Here is a 24,886-nt window from a genome sequence, read left to right on the forward strand (position 1 = left end):
ATGATATATGCTCTTCCATGACTGAATATTATTTCTTTTGGGTAGGGGCAGTTTATGACTGGCCCTGCTCTGTCAATTTTTATAGGAGTAGTAACGTAGTGGACAGAGAAGGAGAACACATTACACCACTACTCACAAGTGGATGGAGCGGTTTAACATATTACTCCACTGCTCCTATAGAAGTGGGTGGGGTGGGGTCACACATTACATACATTAGATACTGTGTATCTAATTCCATCCTGTGTGATACACACAGCTGAGCGCAATATCTAATCACATCATCTGATGCACTACATTGCACTACATTGAGCCTTGTATCTATTCTCAGCATGTGTCACTATAAGTGTATCTACTGGCAGTATGTGATACACTTCACATATCTAAACTCAGCTTATGACATGGCAAGTAGCACCAACTAACAGAATCAGTGCTGCCATCCATCCTCGATGACACTGCCTTCTAGTCAGTATCACTTTAATGTCACCAATAAAATGGCTCCGCACTGTGATCCTAAACTTTACCCTTTCTTATCCTGTTGCAAACACCCAGAATCGGAGGAGAGGAGAGACGTCACACAAATGTGAGCAGATTCAGCCCACATGTACTGATTTACTGCAGTCGGAATCTGAGCAATCATTACACTGGTCCATTGTCTAACCATTATTTTTTGTTTTTTCAACAGTGCTCAAAGTCAAAACACGTTGGCGTTCGATGAAGGACCGCTTCAACAAGGACCTGGGTCAAGAGAGCCGTGATCCCAGTGGTTCTGGAGCAAGGATCCAAAAGTATAAATACCACCACATTCTGGCATTTTTAAGACTGGTCCTTGACCAGAGAACATAAGTATTTTTTCGATGTATTAGGTTGTGTTGTATTGCCATAATCTGTATGTTTCTATTCAACAGGAGTTGGCGTTTTTTAAGTTTTTGGTATAATTTTTTTTCCTTTTTTTCACAGCACATGGAGCAGCACTGTTGACCCAGGTTCTGGAGCGGTCCTTCATCAGACAGCCACGGACCCGTCCCAGCCATCCAGCAGCGCTGCAGCAAGTGGACCTGCCACACTAACTGGAGACCAGCTGGTCCATCAGGTGTTCCCCTTTCCCAGTCCTCTGCTCCTTTTTGGGGGGCTCCTCATGGCAGTGGCAGAGGGCATCGGACAAGTCACTCATGCCTGAGTTTTTGCACTTGAGCTCAGTTTTTCACGATGGACTCAAGGCTTTGGGTGACCGACTGGATAATGCCATTAGCCATATGAATACACATATACAGGAGGTCACCAAAAGCCTTGACCAAGTAAAAGCCAACCTCCAGAGGCCAGCACATCAGTTTTTTAACCAAATTGAACAGGGTATGTAGGAACACCTTACTCCTGATCTCCAGCTTAGTGTCATGCAGGCCTGCAATGCTGCTTACGTGCAGGCTATGCAGCAGAGTTGGTATTTTCAGGAGACAGTGGCGGCATATCCACCTGTGCCTTCTTTGTCATGATTAACCTCAATGCCGACCTCTGCTGCATACCACTGCACGGTCACCTCCATTACAAGCACTGCCGGACACCACTACAGCACCATCACCATGCTGAGTGCTGTAGGACAGCCAACCGCCACCACCATGACAGCTGCTGCTCCTGCTTGGACCTCCTCCACTGACACCACCATGCAGCAGCAGGACCCTGGCATGGCCTTCCCCTCTGCCACCATGATGTAGCAGGACCCTGGCATTCCCATCTGCTCTGCCACCATGATGCATAAGGACCCTGGCATGGCCTTCCGCGCTACTACCACCATGCAGCAGGACCCTGGCATTCCCTTCCGCTCCGCCACCATGATGCAGCAGGACCCTGGCATTCCCTTCCGCTCCGCCACCACGATGCAGCAGGACCCTGGCATGGCCTTCCGCTCCACCACCACAATGCAGCAGGACCCTGGCATGTCCTTCCGCTCTGCCACCATGATGCAGCAGGACCTGGCATGGCCTTACAAACTTCTACCACAACCATGCAGCAGCAGCAGCATGATAAAGACAGTGACAGTTTGGCCACTATGACCAGGCCGCAAGAAATGAGCCCGCCGAGGCTCCCCACACCCAAAAAGCGAACTATTTTTATTCCTCCCCCTCACCTCCCAATGTGTCTGTTATGTCAGGTTTGTCTCACCCTTCTAGTGTGTCTAAGCCCTCTCATGTGTCGAGCCCCATCCCGATCTGCCAGACCCAAGTAATTTAATTGCCCCTTCTCCTGGCCACCCCTGCGTCATCCACAGTGAGTCAAGCTTCACGGCTACCTACCCCCCGTTTCCAGCACTTTATCCCAAGCAGGTGCAGTAAATTTTCTTTTTATTTGTTAAACAAATAAATAATAATTTTTTTTGCCCCAAAAAAGGTTTGGTTGATTGTATATTTCGCCGCCGGCAACACACACCGTGTGCCAAATAAAAAACTGCGCCACACACTTTATTTTTTGCCCACATCATAGCTCCAGTAGTTAGCAAGTACAACACTGCAGTTTTGTGTGTCTTTAGTATAGGGATATGAGGTGGGCCAAAAAATTTATACTTGTATTTTCTCCATAATCTCTTCCTTCTGCTTAGTGTGTGACTAGTGTTGCAGACTGAAGTGAAAATGGCGGCAACACAATGCAGAACTATACTCAACAGGTCAGGTGTCCAAAACTCATTAGGTAGGACACCTGACCTGGTGAGTAGAGAACTGCCTTGTATAACCTCCATTTTCTCTTCTGTGTACGTAATCTATTTCACACAAAGTGAAGGGACAATGGTGGTCATACAAGGCATATCTATGCTCACCTGGACATTTGTCAGAAATAGTGAATTCATGAGGCTGTTATATGTGCATCATGAATTCATTATTTCTGACACCTGTCTTGATGAGTATAGATATGTTTTGTATTACACAGCCTTCGTCTCTTCAGTCTGCGTCCAATAGATACAGCAGAACAGAATCAGGATGCAATGACATCAACAACTTTACCACTAACAACCTAAGGCTGCCATCACACTAGCAGTATTTGGTCAGTATTTTACATCAGTATTTGTAAGCCAAAACCAGGAGTGGAACAATTAGAGGAAAAGTATAATAGAAAAATATGAACCACTTCTGCATTTATCACCCACTCCTGGTTTTGGCTTACAAATACTGATGTAAAATACTGACCAAATACTGCTAGTGTGACGGCAGCCTTGGTTTGTAGAGGAAATACATAGAAGACACGGTCAAGATACCCCAAAATTAAAGTTTATTAATTATTATTATTATTATACATTTTTATAGCGCCATTTATTCCATGGCGCTTTACATGTGAATACGGGGCAAATATAGACAAATACATTAAACATGAGCAGATAACAAGGCACACGAGTACATAAGGAGGGAGGACCCTGCCCGCGAGGGCTCACAGTCTGCAGGGGGTGGGTGAGGATACACTAGGAGAGGGAAGAGCTGGCTGTGCGGCTGTTCAGTAGGTTGAGGATCACTGCAGGCTGTAGGCTTGTCGGAAGAGATGAGTCTTCAGGTTCTTTTTGAAGGTTTCTATGGTAGGCGCAAGTCTGATGTGTTGGGGTAGAGAGTTCCAGAGTATGGGGGAAGCACGGGAGAAGTCTTGGATGCGGTTATGGGAAGAAGAGATGAGAGGGGAGTAGAGAAGGAGGTCTTGGGAGGATCGGAGGTTGCGTGTAGGTAGGTACCGAGAGACCATGTCACAGATGTATGGAGGAGACAGGTTGTGGATGGCTTTGTATGTCAATGTGAGGGTTTTGAACTGGAGTCTCTGGGCGATAGGAAGCCAGTGAAGGGCTTGACACAGGGGAGAGGCTGGGGAATAGCGGGGGGACAGGTGGATTAGTCGGGCAGCAGAGTGTAGGATGGATTGGAGTGGTGCCAGAGTGCTAGAGGGGAGTCTAGAGAGTAGGAGGTTGCAGTAGTCGAGGCGGGAGATGATAAGGGCATGCACTAGCGTTTTTGCAGTGTTGCGGTCAAGGAAAGCACGGATCCGGGAAATATTTTTGAGTTTGAGACGACAGGAGGAGGCAAGGGCTTGGATATGTGGCTTGAAAGAGAGGGCAGAGTCGAGGATCACCCCGAGGCACCGGGCATGTGGGACTGGGGATAGTGAGCAGCCATTGACATTGATGGATAGGTCTGGTGGAGGGGTAGAGTGAGATGGGGGAAAGATGATGAATTCTGTTTTGTCCATGTTCAGTTGTAGAAAGCGAGCAGAAAAGAAGGCTGAAATGGCAGACAGACAGTGCGGGATTTTGGTAAGCAAGGAGGAGAGGTCAGGTCCGGAGAGGTAGATCTGCGTGTCATCAGCGTAGAGATGGTACTGCAAACCGTGGGATTCTATGAGCTGTCCCAGGCCAAAAGTGTAGATGGAGAAGAGTAGGGGTCCTAGAACAGAGCCTTGAGGAACACCGACTGACAAGGGGCGAAGTGAGGAGGTGGTGTGGGGGAGGGAGACACTGAATGTTCGGTCTGTCAGATATGACGAGATCCAGGAAAGGGCCAAGTCTGTGATGCCAAGGGATGAGAGGATTTGTAGCAAAAGGGAGTGGTCTACAGTGTCAAAGGCAGAAGACAGGTCCAGGAGAAGGAGGACAGAGTAGTGTCGCTTGCTCCTGGCAGTTAGTAGGTCATTGGTGACTTTAGTTAGGGCAGTTTCAGTTGAGTGATGGGAACGGAAGCCTGATTGTAACCGATCAAAGAGGGAGCAGGAGGAGAAGTGGGAGGACAGTTCAAGATGGACGTGTTGCTCCAGCAATTTGGAGGCATAAGGGAGAAGAGATATTGGGCGATAGCTAGACACAGAGGATGGGTCGAGGGAGGGCTTTTTGAGGATGGGTGTGATCTTGGCATGCTTGAAGGATGAGGGAAAGACACCTGTTGTGAGTGAGAGGTTGAAGAGGTGCGTTAGGGTTGGGATAAAGACCATGGAAAGGTTAGGGATGAGGTGGGATGGGAGCGGGTCAAGCGTGCAGGTGGTGAGGTGTGATCTTGACAGGAGGGTGGAGAGCTGATCTTCTGTCATGGTGGAGAAGCTGGTTTTTGAGGAGCAGGGTTGAGGAGCTAAGAGGGGTAGTGGGCGCTGTGGGCCAAAGCTTTCTCTGATTGTATCGATCTTCTGTTTAAAGAAAGAGGCGAAGTCATCAGCAGAAATGAGGGGGGAGGGAGGAGGTGCGGGGGGACGGAGTAGAGAATTGAAAGTGTTGAAAAGCTGTTTAGGGTTGTGGGACAGGGAGGATATGAGGGATGAGAAGTAAGTTTGTTTTGCTGCAGTGAGTGCAGACTTGAAGCTGGCGAGGGACTGCTTGTATGCAGTGAAGTGGTCGGCAGAGCGGGATTGCTTCCATCTCCACTCAGCAATCCTGGAAGCCCGTCTCAATTCTTTGGTCAGGCTGGTCAGCCAGGGCTGCCTGTTAATTGTACGAGTTTTACTATGCATGAGTGGGGTGGCCGAATTGAGTGTTGCTGTTATTGTGGTGTTATAAAAAGTGGCAGCAGCGTCTGTGTCATGAAGGGTGGCTATGTCTGTGAGAGGGAGAAGGGACTCAGAGAGTGAAGTTGAGATGTTTGAGATTTCTGCGAGGGTGAGTGAGTTTGTGGAGTGGGGGTTGCACACTAGGAGAGGAGAGGGATGAGAATGTCAGTAGGTTGTGGTCAGACAGGGGGAGGGGTATGTTAGTGAGGTTAGTAAGGGAGCAGAGGCGGGTGAAGATGAGGTCCAGCGTGTGGCCATCTTTGTGAGTGGCCTCAGAGGACCATTGAGTGAGGCCGAAGGAGGCAGTCAGTGATAAAAGTTTAGAGGCAGCTGAGGTGAAAGTGTCAATGGGTACATTGAAATCACCCATGATGATAGTGGGGATGTCAACAGAGAGGAAACAACAACAAATATTATGAACATTTAAACAAATAACTGGTACAGACCAAATCCCAGCATGACATTTACACAATATTGTCCTGCCATGACACACGTCCAATATCAGAATCATAGAAGGCAGCAAATTGGTCCTGCATGTGGCCAACTTCAGCAGTTGGTGATGCTGGTAATCTGGCAATGGGTTTCCAACTGGTTCATCCAGTTCAATGTTTGGTCACTCCTTAGCCATTATGCAATTGTGGAGAACCACACAGGCTTTGACCACCTCATTGACTGTCTCCATTTTTAGATTAATGGCTGTTGCGAGAATGCTCCATTTTAAGACTAGAATCCCAAAGGTACACTCTACTGTTCTTCGGGCCCTGGTCAGTCTGTAATTAAAGATCCTTTCAGTGTGTTTCAAGTCCCGACTAGAATATGGCTTCAGTAGGTTTTCACACATCTGAAAGGCCTCATCCCCAACTATAACAAATGGCATCGGTGGACCTTGAGTGTTGGGGAGAGGTCGTGGCCGTGGAAAATTAAAATTTTTGTCATACACATGGCGCCCCATATCTGAGTTCTTGAAAGTCTGGGAATCGTTGCCACGGCCAAAAGCTCCAGTGTCCACGGCGATGAAGCAACAGTCCGAATCTGCTATTGCCATGAGCACAACAGAAAAATATATGTTATAATTGAAGTACTCTGATCCTGTTGTGGTTGGTTTGATAATGCGAATGTGCTTTCCATCCACTGCTCCCAAACAGTTGAGGAAATCACACACACTCCAGAATTTTTCAGCAATTTCAATCCACATGTCTGTGGTGGGTAGGGGTATAAACTCATCCCGCAGAACATTCCACAAAGTCCGGCAGGTGTCCGCAACTATTCCAGACAGGGTGGAAATTCCAAGCCGGTATTGGAAGTGGAGGGATGATAAACTCTCTCCGGTTGCCAGAAATCTGTGATAAAATAAATAAAAAACAAATTAATAATTAATTCTATTTATTGTGTTGTTCTGCTAAAGACATAAAGGAAAATACAAAGAATACATGTCAGAACAACCAAAATTAGGACTGGCATTTGTTTAGAATTGTTACGTACCTTAGTGTAACCAGCAGACATTCCTCTGGAGGAATCGCTCTACGGAGCTGGGTGTCCTGCCTCTGGATGGCTCCTTGGACACGACCAAGCAAATCCCGGAAAGAGTCTTGCGACATCCTTGTATATTCCGGGAATTTGTCAAGGTTGGCATTAAGCTCACCATATAGCATGTGATAGGCTCCACGGCTCTCATGTAATTCGATAATGGGGTGTCGCCAAAAATGCCCATGCCGTGTCCTTCTCCATCTTTCACGATTTCTGTGCTGCTACCAAGCAAACGCATAGGCAAGAAACAGCTTGATGCTCAATTCCAGATTGAAAAAAAAGCTCACTATGTGAAGATTCATCATGACACAGGATACAGTAGCACACTGTTAAGATTTCAGCAGTCCTAGGGTCTATATATAGATAGCCCATAATACACGCCCTCTGTAGTTCCATTGGCGGTGTCTGATTATCTTGATTTTTCTCCTGTAAAATGTTCCACCATGCGCACAAAATGCGCAAACACTTGACAAAACGCATCATAAAGCGGGAAAACGCAGCATTTTATTAACTGCATGCGTTCCCGCATGCGTCTATAAAATGCTGCGTTTGCACGTGTTTCTGTGCGTTTTAAATGCTGATGCAGATTAAACGCTGCGGATTTGACCGCAAATGTGAAACTAACCTAAAACTCTGCTTTCCACATTGATTGCAGGGTTTATGGAGGAATGGATGCAGCTTTTGATGAATATATTTTTCCAGCTCAGACATTCCCTACTGTAACATGAATATTTCTTTACATAAAGGCTGTATAGTACTGTCGCATCCCATAATGGACAATGAACAAGTTTAGTACAATTTTAAAATAATTCAAACTGTAAATGATTTTATATCAGTTTACTTGTAATTAACTGTTAAGCATTTGCTGAAACTATTAATACTATACTTGCAACTAGATTTTGTATGCCAAACAATATAACACGACAGAATGCTGCATGTTTGTGCCGGATAGTAGTGTTACTAAGGCTAGGTTCACACTAGCGTTGCGCCGCCCTGCGTCGGCGACGCAACGCGCGACGCACGTAAAAACGCGCGCAAACGCGCACAAAAACGCGCGCGTTTTGCGACGCGTGCGTCGTTTTTGACGAAAATCGGACGCACAGAAAATGCTACATGTAGCGTTTTCTTGCGTCCGACGCTAGCGTCGGAAACGACGCACGTGGCGAAAAACGCCACCAAAACAACGCACGCGTCCCCTATGTTAAACATAGGGGCGCGTCGTCGCTGCGTCGCCGCTGCGTCGCCGACGCAACGGCGGCGCAACGCTAATGTGAACGTAGCCTTAATTGGCCTTTCCTCACTGTTCCATTACCTATTCTTAAAAGCTAGAAATACACTGCTAACAATTACTATACTTAACTCTTTTCATCTTTATCGTCTAATAATAGAAAATTCACTTGAATATGAACACATTGTAAATAAAATGTGGCTAATATGAGCAATTTAGCCAAAGGCACCATTTAGCTAATGTGGGTTGATTTTATAGCATAAAACCATATAACACTAAATAGATCTAAATACCACTACTATAATGAATAGTAATGGGCAACTGAGGTCCCTTAGCACCTAGCGCTTGGAGCGCATGCTCCGCCAGCCTAGCATTATTCTTCATTTTAGAAATACTCTAAACATATTTGAACCCTTCTATTTTGTCTAAAACAATTTAACTTTAGCTTAACCCCTTAGTGACAGAGCCAATTTGGTACTTAATGACCGAGCCAATTTTTGCAATTCTGACCACTGTCACTTTATGAGGTTATAACTCTGGAACGCTTCAACGGATCCCGCTGATTCTGAGATTGTTTTTTCGTGACATATTGTACTTCATGTTAGTGGTAACATTTCTTCGATATTACTTGCGATTATTTATGAAAAAAACGGAAATATGGCGAAAATTTTTAAAATTTTGCAATTTTCAAACTTTGTATTTTTATGCCCTTAAATCAGAGAGATATGTCACGAAAAATAGTTAATAAATAACATTTCCCACATGTCTACTTTACATCAGCACAATTTTGGAAACAAAATTTTTTTTTGTTAGGGAGTTATAAGGGTTAAAAGTTGACCAGCAATTTCTCATTTTTACAACACCATTTTTTTTTAGGGACCACATCACATTTGAAGTCATTTTGAGGGGTCTATATGATAGAAAATAATGAAGTGTGACACCATTCTAAAAACTACACCCCTCAAGGTTCTCAAAACCACATTCAAGAAGTTTATTAACCCTTTACGTGCTTCACAGGAACTGAAACAATGTGGAAGGAAAAAATGAACATTTAACTTTTTTTTGCAAACATCTTAATTCAGAACCATTTTTTTTATTTTCACAAGTGTAAAAACAGAAATGTAACCATAAATTTTGTTATGCAATTTCTCCTGAATACGCCAATACCCCATATGTGGGGGTAAACCACTGTTAGGGCGCACCGCAGAACTTAGAAGTGAAGGAGCGCCGTTTGACTTTTTCAATGCAGAATTGGCTGGAATTGAGATCGGACGCCATGTCACGTTTAGAGAGCCCCTGATGTGCCTAAACAGTGGAAACCCCCCACAAGTGACACCATTTTGGAAACTAGACCCCTTAAGGAACTTATCTAGATGTGTGGCGAGCACTTTGAACCCCCAAGTGCTTCACAGAAGTTTATAACGTAGAGCCGTGAAAATAAAAAAATCGCTTTTGTTTACACAAAAATGATCTTTTTGCCCACAAATTCTTATTTTCACAAGGGTAACAGGAGAAATTAGACCACAAAAGTTGTTGTGCGATTTCTCCTGAATACGTCGATACCCCATATGTGGGGGTAAACCACTGTTTGGGCGCACCGCAGAGCTTGGAAGTGAAGGAGCGCCGTTTTACTTTTTCAATGTAGAATTGGCTGGAATTGAGATTGGACGCCATGTCGCGTTTGGAGAGCCCCTGATGTGCCTAAACAGTGGAAACCCCCCACAAGTGACACGATTTTGGAAACTAGACCCCTTAAGGAACTTATCTAGATGTGTGGCGAGCACTTTGAACCCCCATGTGCTTCACAGAAGTTTATAACGTAGAGCCGTGAAAAAAAAAAAATCGCATTTTTTCTACAAAAATGATCTTTTTGCCCACAAATTTTTATTTTCACAAGGGTAACAGGAGAAATTAGACCACAAAAGTTGTTGTGCAATTTCTCCTGAGTACGCTGATACCCAATATGTGGGGGTAAACCACTGCTAGGGCGCACCGCAGAGCTTGGAAGAGAAGGAGTGCCGTTTTACTTTTTCAATGTAGAATTGGCTGGAATTGAGATCGGACGCCATGTCGCGTTTGGAGAGCCCCTGATGTGCCTAAACAGTAGAAATCCCCCACAAGTGACCCCATTTTGGAAACTAGACCCCCCATGGAACTTATCTAGATGTGTGATGAGAACCTTGAATGCCCAAGTGCTTCACAGAAGTTTATAATGCAGAGCCGTGAAAATAAAAAATATTTTTTTTTTCCACAAAAAAGATATTGTAGCCCCCAAGTTTTTATTTTTACAAGGGTAACAAGAGAAATTGGACCCCAAAAGTTGTTGTCCAATTTGTCTTGAGTATGCTGGTACCCCATATGTGGGGGTAAACCACTGTTTGGGCGCACGGCAGAGCTCGGAAGGAAGGAGCGCCGTTTTGGAATGCAGACTTTGATAGAATGGTCTGCGGGTATTATGTTGCATTTGCAGAGCCCCTGATGTACCTAACCAGTAGAAACCCTCCACAAGTGACCCCATTTTGGAAACTAGACCCCCCAAGGAACTTATCTAGATGTGTGGTGAGAACTTTGAATGCCCAAGTGCTTCACAGAAGTTTAGAATGCAGAGTCGTGAAAATAAAAAATATTTTTTTTTTTCACAAAAAAGATTTTGTAGCCCCCAAGTTTTTATTTTCACAAGGGTAACAGGAGAAATTGGACTGCAATAGTTGTTGTCCAATTTATCCCGAGTACGCTGATGTGCCATATGTGGGGGTAAACCACTGTTTGGGCGCACGGCAGAGCTCGGAAGGGAAGGAGCGCCTTTTTGGAATGCAGACTTTGATAGAATGGTCTGTGGGCATTATGTTGCGATTGCAGAGCCCCTGATATACCTAAACTGTAGTAACCCCCCACAAGTGACCCCATTTTGGAAACTAGACCCCCCAAGGAACTTATCTAGATGTGTGGTGAGAACTTTGAATGCCCAAGTGCTTCACAGAAGTTTAGAATGCAGAGTCGTGAAAATAAAAAATATTTTTTTTTTTCACAAAAAAGATTTTGTAGCCCCCAAGTTTTTATTTTCACAAGGGTAACAAGAGAAATTGGACCCCAGAAGTTGTTGTCCAATTTATCCCGAGTACGCTGATGCCCCATATGTGGGGGTAACCCACTGTTTGGGCGCACGGCAGAGCTCAGAAGGGAGGGAGCACCATTTGACTTTTTGAGCGCAAAATTGGCTGTCGTGTTTGGAGACCCCCTGATGTACCTAAACAGTGGAAACCCCCCAATTCTAGCTCCAACCCCTAACCCTAATCCCAACCTGATCCATAATCCTAATCACTAACCCTAACCATAATCACAACCCTTACCCCAAAACAACCCTAATGTCAACCCTAACCATAACCCTAATCAAAACCCTAAATCCAACACACCCCTAATCCTAATCTCAACCCTAACCCTAATCCCAATACACCCCTAATCACAACCCTAACCTTAACCCTAATCCCAAACCTAACCCTAATCCCAAGCGTAACCCTAATGCCAACCCTAACCCTAATACCAACCCTAATCCAAACCCTAAACCTAATCCCAGCTCTAACCCTAACTTTAGCCCCAACCCTAGCCCTAACTTTAGCCCCAACCCTAACCCTAGCCCTAAGGCTACTTTCACACTTGCGTTGTTTGGCATTCCGTCGCAATCCGTCGTTTTGGACAAGAAACGGATCCTGCAAATGTGCCCGCAGGATGCGTTTTTTGCCCATAGTATTGCCGACGGATCGTGACGGATGGCCACACGTCGCGTCCGTCGTGCACTGGATCAGTTGTGTTTTGGCGGAGCGTCGGCACAAAAAAACGTTCAATGAAACGTTTTTTTGTACGTCGCATCCGCCATTTCTGACCGCACATGCGTGGCCGTAACTCCGCCCCCTCCTCCCCAGGACATAGATTGGGCAGCGGATGCGTTGAAAAACTACAGCTGCTGCCCACGTTGTGCACAATTTTCACAACGTGCGTCGGTATGTCGGGCCGACGCATTGCGACGGCCCCGTACCGACGTAAGTGTGAAAGAAGCATAACCCTAAATTTAGCCCCAACCCTAACCCTAAATTTAGCCCCAACCCTAACCCTAAATTTAGCCCCAACCCTACCCCTAACCCTACCCCTACCCCTAACCTAACCCTAGCCGTAACCCTACCCCTAACCTAACCCTACCCCTAACCTAACCCTAGCCGTAACCCTACCCCTAACCTAACCCTAGCCCTAACCCTACCCTAACCCTACCCCTAACCCTACCCCTAACCTAACCCTAACCCTAACCCTACCCCTAACCCTAACCCTACCCCTAACCTAACCCTAACCCTACCCCTAACCTAACCCTAACCCTACCCCTAACCCTAACCCTACCCCTAACCCTACCCCTAACCCTACCCCTAACCCTACCCCTAACCTAACCCTAACCCTACCCCTAACCCTAACCCTAACCCTACCCCTAACCCTACCCCTAACCCTAACCCTAATTTTAGCCCTAACTGCTGTTCTCCTGCCGGCCGGCAGATGGAAACAGATGGCGGGCGCACTGGGCATGCGTCCGCCATGTTCTTCTGCCGGCGGCCAGGAGGAGCAGCAAGAGGATCCAGGGACCTAGGTGAGTATGCTAGGGTCCCCGAATCCCCCTATTTCTCTGTCCTCTGATGTGCGATCACATCAGAGGACAGAGAATTACACTTTACTTTTTTTTTTTTTTTTTTTGCGGTCGCCGGTAAACAGTTAATTACCGGCGATCGCAAAACAGGGGTCGCTAAAACCGACCCCCGATCATGCTCTTTGGGGTCTCGGCTACCCCAGGCAGCCGAGACCCCAAAGATTCTCCCGGTGCCGGCCGGCGGGCGCACTGCGCATGCGCCCGCCATTTTGAAGATGGCGGCGCCCACCGGGAGACACGAGGAGCATCGGGGGAGCTAGGTGAGTATTGGGGGGCCACCTGGGACCCCTTTTCTCTGTCCTCCGATGTGCGATCACATCGGAGGACAGAGAAATTAAAAAGAGATCGCTTTTTTTTTTTTTTTTTTTTTTTTTTTTGCGATCGCCGGTAAACGGTTAATTACCGGCGATCGCAAATGCGGGGAGGGTTAAAAACCCCCCGAATCATGTTCTCTGGGGTCTCAGCTACCCTCGGCAGCCGAGACCCCGGAGAAAATCGGCCTGTGGGGGGCGCTATACACTTTTTCCACAGCGCCGTTAATTAACGGCGCTGTGGTTTAAGTACCCTTAGCGGCCGCCGTTAAAAGGCGTATCGGCGGTCGCTAAGGGGTTAAACATGTTCTATTGTCCTTTTTTCCCCTAACTTTATGATATATAGTTCTTTATGTATAGTTCATCTCTTGTGATTCATCTTCACCTTTTAATGAATTTTCAGTCTGTATTTTCTGGTTTGGGAATTCATTGCTCATAAATTTTCGAATCTGTGTTTAAAAGCAGAACCTGTGGGACTCGATGTTCTCTTGCTGTTGTTGACTTCTCTCGGAGGTGTTAAATCAGGCACAGAAAATTCTTTGTGATAATTTATTGTTGCCTCCTCATTAGAATGACAGTTTTGCTTTTGTTACATTGTATTCAGCTTCATGATGTTCGCTGTTGCAAAGATGGTGCTAATTTCCATGAAATTCAGTTTGATAATTTTTGGGAAATGTTCAAAAATACATTATCTGGTATATAATTGTATTTATTACTCAGAGAGCATTTAGAACAAAAAAAAATATACAGTCTAAACTGTACTTTTATATATTTATTTTATTTAGGTAAATGTCATATTGAATAAGATAAATTGTCTAACGTAATCACATTAATTAGGTAATAGAATGCAGTTATTGCAAGTGTTAACAATTGCCGTCATCTTGCCAGAAGCGATTCAGTAAAACCTCGTTTATAACAATTAAACAATTTATAACATTAGGTAGGAAGTGGCATTAAGATTAATAGGTCATGAAAACGGTTTCAGATATTTTAGTTTTAGAATAGAAAGGAATTTTTTGGATTAGACAAATATATTATTTTTTAACTTACATTAATGGCTCACAAAGTCTTTTATTGTAGCATGCCTGTTATTCTCACAAAGTTCCGCATTAACTTTGAAATTCCATTGGCTTGTCGCTTGTCGAATAGCATAGCCGTGATTTCACATTATTTACATAGGGTAGCACAACATTTATAAAGATGGCCCTTGCTGCATATACAGCTCTGGCAAAAATTAAAAGACCATTACATCAAAACTCTGTCATGGGCAGCCCAATCTCCAGACCTGAACCCCATTGAAAACCTCTGGAATGTAATCAAGAGGATGATCGATAGTCACAAAACATCAAACAAAAAACTGCTTGAATTATTACGCCAGAAGCAGTGTGAAAGACTGGTGGAAAGCATGCCAAGAAACATAAAAGCTGCGCTTAAAAATCATGTTTATTCCACAAAACATTGATTTCTGAACTCTTCCTGACTTAAAACATTAGAATTGTTGTTTCTAAATGATTATGGCTACTCACTTTCCCCAGTCCGGCATGCTCGGTGCCTCGGGGTGATCCTTGAATCTGCCCTCTCTTTCAAGCCACATTTCCAAGCCCTTGCCTCCTCCTGCCAATTCCAACTCAAAAACATTTCCCGGATCCGTGCATTCCTTGACCATGAAATCACAAAAACACTATTGCATGCCCTTTTCATCTCCCGCCTCGACTACTGCAACCTCCTTCTATCTGGCCTCCCCGCTAGCACTCTGGTACCACTCCAATCCATCCTAAACTCTGCTGCCCAACTAATCCACCTATATCCTCATTATTCCCCTGCCTCTCCTCTCTGCCAGGCTCTTTATTGGCTTCCTATTGCCCAGAGGCTACAGTTCAAAACACTAACAATGATATACAAAGCCATTCACAACCTGTTTCCTCCATACATCTGTGGCATGGTCTCCCGGTACCTACCTACACGCATCCTTCAATCCTCTCATGATCTCCTTATCTACTTCTCTCTCATCTCTTCCTCCCACAACCGCATTCAAGACTTCTCCTGTGCTTCCCCTATACTCTGGAACTCTCTACCCCAATACATAAGGCTCTCGCCTACCACGGAAAGCTTCAAAATGAACCTGAAGACTCATCTCTTCCGACAATCCTACTGCCTGCAGTGATCCTCTGTCTGCTGAAGCACCGCATGACCAACTCTACCCTCTCCTAGTGTATCCTCACCCATCCCCTGTAGACTGTGAGCCCTCGCGGGCAGGGTCCTCTCTCCTCCTGTACTTGTGTGTGCCTTGTTCTACTCATGTTTATTGTACTTGTCTATATTTGCCCCATTCACATGTAAAGCGCCTTGGAATAAATGGTACTATAAAAATGTATAATAATAATAATTATGAATTTGTTTTCTTAGCTTTATTTGAGGTCTGAAATCACTATTTTTCTATTTTGACCATTTTGTCAGAAAAAAAATACAAAATTTATTGCTTGGAAATTTGGAGACCTGTTGTCAGAAGTTTATAGAATAAAAGAAAAATTGACATTTTACTCAAAAATATACATATAAAGAGAAAAATGTTGACATTTTGCAGTCGTCTCTTTCTTTTGGCTGGAGCTGTATATCAAATTCAGTAAATTTGGGATAAGTTAAAATATGGCCTAAATTCTCTTTCAATTGCAGAGAGACTGCACTGAGAGCCAGAATTAAATTCGGACTACAGAATGAGCCACAAAATAATAGAGGATAGTATTTTTGGCAGCGCAACTACAGTGTGTGATATTTGGAAAGAAGAATGGATAGTGTGTTTTTCTATTAATAAAAATATTGGGCATAGTGAGAAAATATAAATTTTAAAGACAGATCAACTGGAAAATAATGGTAAATTATTATTTATGAATATAAAAAGTATTCTTTTCAAATTGGTCACCTAATTTTGGGGATATAAAGGAAATGGAATAAGTTCTGTTTTGTAATGTTTAAGGCTACTTTCACACTAGCGTCGGATTCGGCCCGTCGCATTGCGTCGGGCCGAGATTCCGATGCTAGCGTTTGATGCGCCGCACAACGGGTGCAGTGGATGTTATTCTCCGGCGCATCCGCTGCCCCATTGTGAGGTGCGGGGAGGTGGGGGCGGTCCGTCGGCAGCAAAAAACGTTACATTTAACGTTTTTTGCTCCCGGCGGTCCGCCACAACACGGCGCAACCGTTGCGCGACAGCTGCGACGTGTGACAATACGTCGCAATTCGTAGGTAATGTTACTCTATGGGGCAAAAACGCATCCTGCAAACAACTTTGCAGGATGCGTTTTTTCCCCTAAACGACGCATTGCGACGTATTCAAAAAAACGCTAGCGTGAAAGTAGCCTTATATGAATCCATGTGTACAGTATATTTCTAAAATAAAAGTTATAGTGTACATGTGTATGTATATAACATTTATTTAAAAAAAAAATCTCTAGAGTTTATATTTTATTCACCAGAAATGGCATACATATTAAGAGAAGGTCACTGGCAAAATAATGGAGATATGTGTCACTAGGGATGTTAGCCTCATTGATATGAACCTGGAATAATGTTCCAGCATACTAAGTGCTGAGAGGTGTTGATGGCCATGTTGAGGGCTAGGGTTTTGTGAACAGCCATAAATGTGGAGCCTTTGGACTCATTCAGTGTTCAATGTCTCTGGAGATGAGAGATTCAGAGCTCTGCTTGTGTTAAAGAAAGCTAAACCGTGTTTTTTTCCCCTGAGCGGATCTCCCCAGCCGCATAGGCTGTACTGTATGTTATTTTGTTTTCCCGGTTACACACTGATTTCTACAGTAAGTTTATTTCAATAAACCAGCTGAAACTTAAATGGAAAGTGTTCCTGTGGGCAGCTGAGTGAGCCGATCTACCACAATATATTATTGTTATTATTATTATTTATTTATATAGCACCATTGATTCCATGGTGCTGTACATGAGAAAGGGTTACATACAAATTACAGATATCACTTACAGTAAGCAAACTAACAATGACAGACTGATACAGATGGGCGGGGACCCTGCCCTTGCGGGCTAGTTACACATTTTGAAAAAAGACCTTTTCTCCACAAATTGTCCATTTTGTCACTAAATTGATTATAACCCACAATGTTATGTGCACTGAGGAAATAATAAAGTAAACACCAGATCATACTGTAAATAGCTAGGAGAGGCCACAATTAAACATTACCAAGGAAAATAAAAGTTAAAGTTTAGTAGGTGATTCTTTTTCACGGTTGTTAATACTGAGGAAAAAAAAAAAATATATATATAGCAATTTTCAAAGATAATCAAGCACACTTAAGGTGTATGAACCAGTTCATAACTTGGCAATTTCATCCCTTTCCTGACTATACACATTTTTCGGTTTGATTGTACATACTATGTTAATGGCTCGAAACAAATTGTTTAAACATTCAAACAATTTTTGCTCCTTTTTTATATGATGCATGTGGCCTAACTGTTGCGTCAGTTTTATATTCTTTTTAAAATTCCCTTTTTTTCACTGATAAAGGTTTAGAAAATAATAGAAAATATGTCTACTTTACACTTTTCTTCCTTTTTTTATGACCACAAAAAGACCTCTAAAATCATTTTAAATTGTGTTCCCCTTTCCAGCAGTCTATCGTGGAGCATATTTCACTTCTCTGTCTGGGTTCAATTGTCCCTCCCATTTCTCTGAAAGGGAACCTGTCACCTGAATTTGGCGGGACCGGTTTTCGGTCATATGGCTGGAGTTTTCAGGTGTTTGATTTACCCTTTCCTTACCCGCTGGCTGCATGCTGGCCGCAATATTGGACTGAAGTTCATTCTCTGTCCTCCGTAGTACACGCCTGCGCAAGGCAATCTTACCTTGCGCAGGCGTGTACTACGGAGGACAGAGAATGAACTTCAATCCAATATTGCAGCCAGCATGCAGCCAGCGGGTAAGGAAAATGTGAATCAAACACCTGAATCCTCCGCCCATAATACCGAAAACCGGTCCCGCCAAATTCAGGTGACAGGTTCCCTTTAAGTTGGTGATGTGAGCTCTCTGTCATTAGCTTCCTCACAGGTACACTTAATTGATGTCTCCTCTTTTTGAGGAGGAAAGGTGTTGTGAGGGAGAGTGGGGTTGCTGTATTTAGTATTCGGATAACATTTGGGATCTTCCTTTGCTAGGGTGTGAGCTTTCACATGGGGCAGGACAGGTACATTAGTCAGCTATATTGCCTTACTATTCCAATGATTGACACATGTGTTGCTCCGCATTTCAAGATATGACTTCATTGGATTTGGTTGAGATCTAACCAATTTAATTGGAGCATGGCTATTATTGGATAATTTTGATTATTGATGTGTTACCTATGGTTACGTCTTATATGTTTTTTTGTTTTTTTGTTTCCCCATTTATGAGTGGCGCCTTTCATTCATTAGTTTGTGGACAAATCAACCCTTGCTTGAAATGTATTTATTTAAAAGTTATATTTTATTAGTCATCTCTCCTTGGTACTACATCAGTTCATTCAAATTCTAATTCAACAAGTTACTGCAGATTTTATTGAATCTAAAACTTTGTGATTGCTTATTATTATCAATAAAACAAATCATTGCAATGTAAAATCATTTCTATAAAATGGAAAGTGGAATATCGAAGTTTACTGCCATTACATTTGCATTTCATACTTTTAAATCAAGTTAAATTTTATTTTATAATTTCATATAATAATATTCAACAACAAGAATGAAAAAAGCATTGTCTTGAATAAGGTTTTGAAAAATAATTCTAATAAGAGGCTTCCTTTTAAAATAATCTGTCAGCAGGTTCTTCCTATGTAATCTGAGTGCTGAATGAGGTAGGGGTTAAAACACAGATTTCAGACACGTGCCACTTATCAATCTGTGCGCTGTTGTTTACTTATAGTGAATAGTGATGAGCGAGTGTACTCGTTGCTCGGGTGTTCCTGCGCACGCTCGGGTGACCTCTCAGTATTTATGACTGCTCCGAGATTTAATTTTAATCGCGGCAGCTACTAGACTGCTTGATTACATGTGGGGATTCCCTAGCAACCAGGCAACCCCCACATGTACTCAGGCTGGCTACTAGCTGTAAATCATTCAGCTGCCGCGATGAAAACTAAATATCCGAGCACTAACATATACTCGGAGGTCACCCGAGCGTGCTTAAGAAAACCTGAGCAACGAGTACACTCATTCATCACTAATAGTGAACCTTTTATCACAAGGACATTATCTTTGCTGTGACTAGTTGGTGTGCGAGCACTCATCAGACTATCAACAAACAATGTACATACATAAAGCCTGGGTTAGGTGGGGTTAGTTTTCTGAGCTCTGCTTCATGTTACATCAAAGAACTCTGATTGTATCACAACTTCTGCACCTATTAAACGAAGTCACAGATTATTGTGCTGGATTCAGAGTCTCTTTTCCGACATCATGCTTCTTCCAGATCCGGTGGCAAAAACCTAGCAACAGATTCCTTTATTACATCACTAATCGTCATGCTGCAAAAGAACAGGGACACTTTACTTCCTTTCATAAAGATGTAGCAATAATTCTTAGCAAACCCTATTGTGGGGCTCTAGACTTTACAATGCAACTGAGTTACTGTCAACTCATGGCATTGCAAACTGACTGTTTTACATCAAACCATGTTTGAGAGGCTACTTTCTGCCTTGAAAATGTGTCTTAGCTGAATGTAGATTTTACCAGGTATTGGACAGTGATTCATCTGCACAGGAGGAGAAAGAAGCATAAATAACTACTAAAATAAATTATTTTTTTTTAATTCAAATAAGCTATAGAATTATGAATGAAATAAAATAAAACATCTTTTCATGATAAAAATACTTTAAAAATGCACTGTAGCCTCACATGCTATATTAACCCCTTCATGACCTTGGGACTTTCCGTTTTTCCGTGTTCGCTTTTTGCTCCCCTTCTTCCCAGAGCCATAACTTTTTTTTATTTTTCCATCAATATGGCCATGTGAGGGCTTATTTTTTGCAAAACAAGTTGTACTTTTGAACGACATCATTGGTATTAGCATGTCATGTACTAGAAAACAGGAAAAAAATTCCAAGTGCGGTGAAATTGCAAAAAAAATGCAATCTCACACTGGTTTTTTGATTGGCTTTGTTAATAGGTTTACTAAATGCTAAAACTGACATGCCAATATTATTCTCCAGGTCAGTACGAGTTCATAAACACCAAACATGTCAAGGGTCTCTTTTATCTAAGTGGTGAAAAAAAATTCCAGACTTTGCTAAAAAAAAAAAATTGCGCCATTTTCCGATACCCGTATCGTCTAAATTTTTCATGATCTGGGGTTGGGTGAGGGCTTATTTTTTGCATGCTGAGCTGGCGTTTTTAATGATTGCATTTTGGTGCAGATACGTTCTTTTGATCGCCCGTTATTGCATTTTAATGCAATGTCGCGGTGACCAAAAAAACGTAATTCTGGTGTTTCAATTTTTTTCTCGCTATGCCGTTTAGCAATCAGGTTAATCCTTTTTTATTGATGGATCAGGCGATTCTGAATGCGGCGATACCAAATATATGTAGGTTTGATTTTTTTTTTTTATTGATTTGTTTTGAATGGGGCGAAAGGGGGGGTGATTTAAATTTTTATATTTTTATTTTTTTCACATTTTTTTAACTTTTTTTTAAACTTTTGCCATGCTTCAATATCCTCCATGGGAGGCTAGAAGCTGGCACCACTCGATCGGCTCTGCTACATGGCAGCAATCATCAGATCACGGCTATGCAGCAAAAATGCAGGTGTCCTATGAGCGCTGACCACAGGGGGCGCTCACAGCAGGCCTGCATCAGTAACCATAGAGGTCTCAAGGACCTCTATGGTTACTGTTCTGACACATCGCTGACCCCCGATCATGTAACGGGGTCAGCGATGCGCTCATTTCCGGCCACCTGGCCGGAAGCGCCGGTTAAATGCCACTGTCAGGGTTTCACAGCGGCATTTAACTAGTCAATAGCGGTGGGTGAATTGCGATTTCACCTGCCGCTATTGCGGGCACATGTCAGCTATTCAAAACAGCTGACATGTCCCGGCTTTGATGCGGGCTCACCGCCGGAGCTCTGCATCAAAGCGCGGTATCTGACCTCGGATGTACTATCCCGTCCGAGGTCAGAAAGAGGTTAAAAAAAATCCTTGCAATATTCATGTGGACCATTGAGTCTAAGTAGCTATGTTGTCTCCTTGCAGAACTGCATACCCAGACTAGAATCTGAACTAGGAAAATATCTGCATAGAGTTTGAATGTCCTCCCTGTGTTTGTACAGCTTTCCTCTTGGCATTCAGATTTTCTTATTACAACAAAATTATACTTAGCTGACCTCACTTCGTATAATGTTTCAGCACTGGGCTCCTGGGTTCAGATGCCACCAATGACAATATGTTACAGCAGCATGTATGTTCTTCCTGTGCTTGTGTGTGTTCGCTCCCTCACAGCAGAAGAGATACTAATAGGGAACTTAGATTGTGAGCCCCAATGGGACCAATCATTATTATGTCTGGAAAATACTGTGGAATATGATGGCACTACATAAATGAGGAAAATTAAAGACATTATTCATTTTTGTATGGAAAACAACAGACTTTTTAGACATCAGGACCTAAACATAATACATTTATAAACAATTACATCCAAATTTAGGCTGTTAATTTTTATTCTATAGAAAGTGCTTTTCTGTAGTCATCTCATTAGAAGTGAGGTATGGATAATAAAGATGATAACACAGGATCTGACAATTCCCCCCAAAAGTTAATTTCTCACATCAGCCCCTCCCTGCATAATCCTTAAAAAATAACTCAACACTCAGTTTTGTTAGACGCAGTAATGTTTTACCTTTCACAATCCACAATCAACTGATTGCGTTGTGCTAGAAAAAGGCATATGCATGAATAAATAAAAAATAAATAAATCTTTATTTTTATATAGCGCTAACATATTCCGCAGCGCTTTACAGTTTTGCACACATTATCATCACTGTCCCCGATGGGGCTCACAATCTAGATTCCCTATCAGTATGTCTTTGGAATGTGGGAGGAAACCCGGAGTGCCCGGAGGAAACCCACGCAAACACAGAGAGAACATACAAACTCTTTGCAGATGTTGTCCTGGGTGGGATTCGAACCCAGGACCCCAGCGCTGCAAGGCTGCAGTGCTATCCACTAAGCCACCGTGCTGCCCAATGAATAGCAATGAAGACACAATAACCAAATCTGCAGAAAATAATCAGCAGTATATAAATGGTTTGGGTAGAGTAGCAACAGTCACAATGGCCATAAAAACAGACAATACTAAGTAGACCCTAAACAAATTGTTACATCTAGAAAATGGAGTTGCAGTACACTTGTTTCGGGGATACTGGTCTCAGCTCCCTTCACCTCACTCTGCTGTTCTATTTTATGCTCCACTAAATGTTTTGCAGGTTGCCCATCATAGATCTATGACTTTACCTCCCTAGTAGTGATGAGTGAGTGTGCTCTTTACTCGAGATTTCAGCGCATGCTCAGGTGTTCTCTCAGTATCTTGGGTGTGCTCGTACATTATGTTTGTGTCCCTGCAGCTGCATGATTTGTGGCTGTTAGACAGCCTGAACACATGCAGGGATTGCCTGTTAGGGAATCTCCACAGGTCTCCAGGCTGTCTAACCTTTATCATGCAGATGCGGCAACACAAACATAATCTACGAGCACACCCAAGATACTGAGAGAACACCGGCGCATGCTCGGAAATCTTGAGTAACAAGCAAACTCATTTTATATTACTCCCTAAACCTATTTAAGGGTCACTGACCTACACACAAGTGCCTTCAGATTGTGTTTCTCTTGGTTGGTGTACTCCACCTTCTGTTAACATGCTAATATGTTTCTTCACTTGCTGCCTTTGCTGCATCAGTCCAGCTGCTAACTAGATTTCTGGGCATACCTTGTCCTTGCTCCTCACACACCATTCTGTAAGCTGCACCAACACCCGGGGACCATGTAGGTATGTCCACTTCACAAAGTAAGACTGACAGCAGTGCTAAGCTTTTCGAGTTAAAACCTACTTAAGCATACAATCCCAACACAATAATCTCTGCACAGATCACAAAACATGACTAGAAAACTCTTATAAAATTGCCAATATATATCACCACACTATCATTTGCAATGGTCCAACTGCACAAAAGCAGATCTCTGAATTCGGATAATATCAACTCAAATAAGGATGGTTGACCTCACAATCATAGACAGAAAGTAAAATAAAAAATCTACTATCAGAAAATGAAAACAGCATATGGTACATTATTTATCTTTGATTAGTAAAAACAGATGAAGTTACTTTTAACATAGTAAAAATTCAAATATGTAATCCTTGTCGTTAAAATCCAAGTAAATCAAAGCTAGGCAAGTTTCCACTTTAACTAAAAGCTGGAGAAACTTTTTTTTCTAACCGGTTGCTTTCTTTGCATTTTAAAATAGAACAAAATGCATACCTTTCTTATAGTTATGACACCATCCTGTGTCGCTTTCTCTGTTGTTATATCAAACATATTCATTTCATCTCCGTCTATTATTCTGTATCTAACTTCTGCGTTTCTGCCAATATCTGCATCAACAGCTTTTATATGACCAACGGCGGTTCCAGTAGGAGCGGATTCTGAGACACTGAGGTGATATGTATCTAAAATTAAAAGGAACAAAGGTCATTGCCAATATATTGTAATTTATCAGTGAAACATAATTTAATTCTACTAACATATTTTAGGCCACACTTTTGTCACTAATGGAAGTACTCATAAAATCTTACAAAAATGTCAAAAACATATGAATTGGCTACATTTCAAATTATTTTTCTGTCCTAAATCTCACACAAATACAAAAATACTTCCTATTATATAAGTTAATATATAAACGCTCCATGTTAATGCTTTGGGTGCTAATTTTTCTATATTGAAATTAATTGTATGGTGGAATGTAACCTTGCCAAAGGTCATAACTAACCAAAGGTTTTTATTTTCCATATTTATTTGGAAATAAAGATATAAAATAGATGTATTTAAAAAAGATGTTGCCATTGGAAAATCTCAAGTATTTGCTTTTGTAGTCTGTTTGCATATTTTGATCAATTAAAAAAAATCTAATTTAAAAAAGGTCCCGTTAAACATGCAGATTTTGTCTGTCAAGATTTATTTAATAAATATTTCAGCCCAAATATCACAAAAAAAGCACTTACGCTAAAATAGGACATAGTGAAATTAACTGAATATTTATAATAGAAAGCAACAGTGCTGCTTGACCCCTACATACTTTAGGCTTTTTAGGTAAAAACAACTGCGGCATCTAGTATTTTGTATGAACTCCAAAATTTTTAAGGACATCAGTCAAAGTCTTGTAGGCAAGGAATGAAAAAGTTGGCAGGATACAGTATTGCAACCTCTATTTTTTTTAATTCTTCCAGAATGGATGCTCGATGAAGAATGATACTTAATGTGTCTCTTCAGAAGTCCCAATACATGTTTGATTGGGTTCAGACCAGGAGACAAGCTTGCCCACTGAATCACTTTCAAATTGTTCTTCTTCAGAAATGCAGGGGGCAATTGATGTGTGTTTTATAC

The 24,886-nt window shown here is 42.6% G+C and overlaps 1 protein-coding gene across 2 annotated transcripts in view; it reads right to left on the reverse strand.

Moving 5' to 3' along the window:
• LOC138642453 (cadherin-10-like) overlaps positions 1-24,886 on the reverse strand; it is a 1,145,040-nt gene that overhangs the window by 269,323 nt on the left and 850,831 nt on the right. For both annotated transcript variants that reach the window (XM_069730607.1, XM_069730608.1), the window contains exon 6: positions 23,765-23,952. In XM_069730607.1, the coding sequence (XP_069586708.1) occupies positions 23,765-23,952 (188 nt within the window). The remainder of the gene's footprint in view (positions 1-23,764; positions 23,953-24,886) is intronic.

This window comes from Ranitomeya imitator, chromosome 6, assembly GCF_032444005.1.
Source record: "Ranitomeya imitator isolate aRanImi1 chromosome 6, aRanImi1.pri, whole genome shotgun sequence".
Lineage (NCBI taxonomy): Eukaryota > Metazoa > Chordata > Amphibia > Anura > Dendrobatidae > Ranitomeya > Ranitomeya imitator.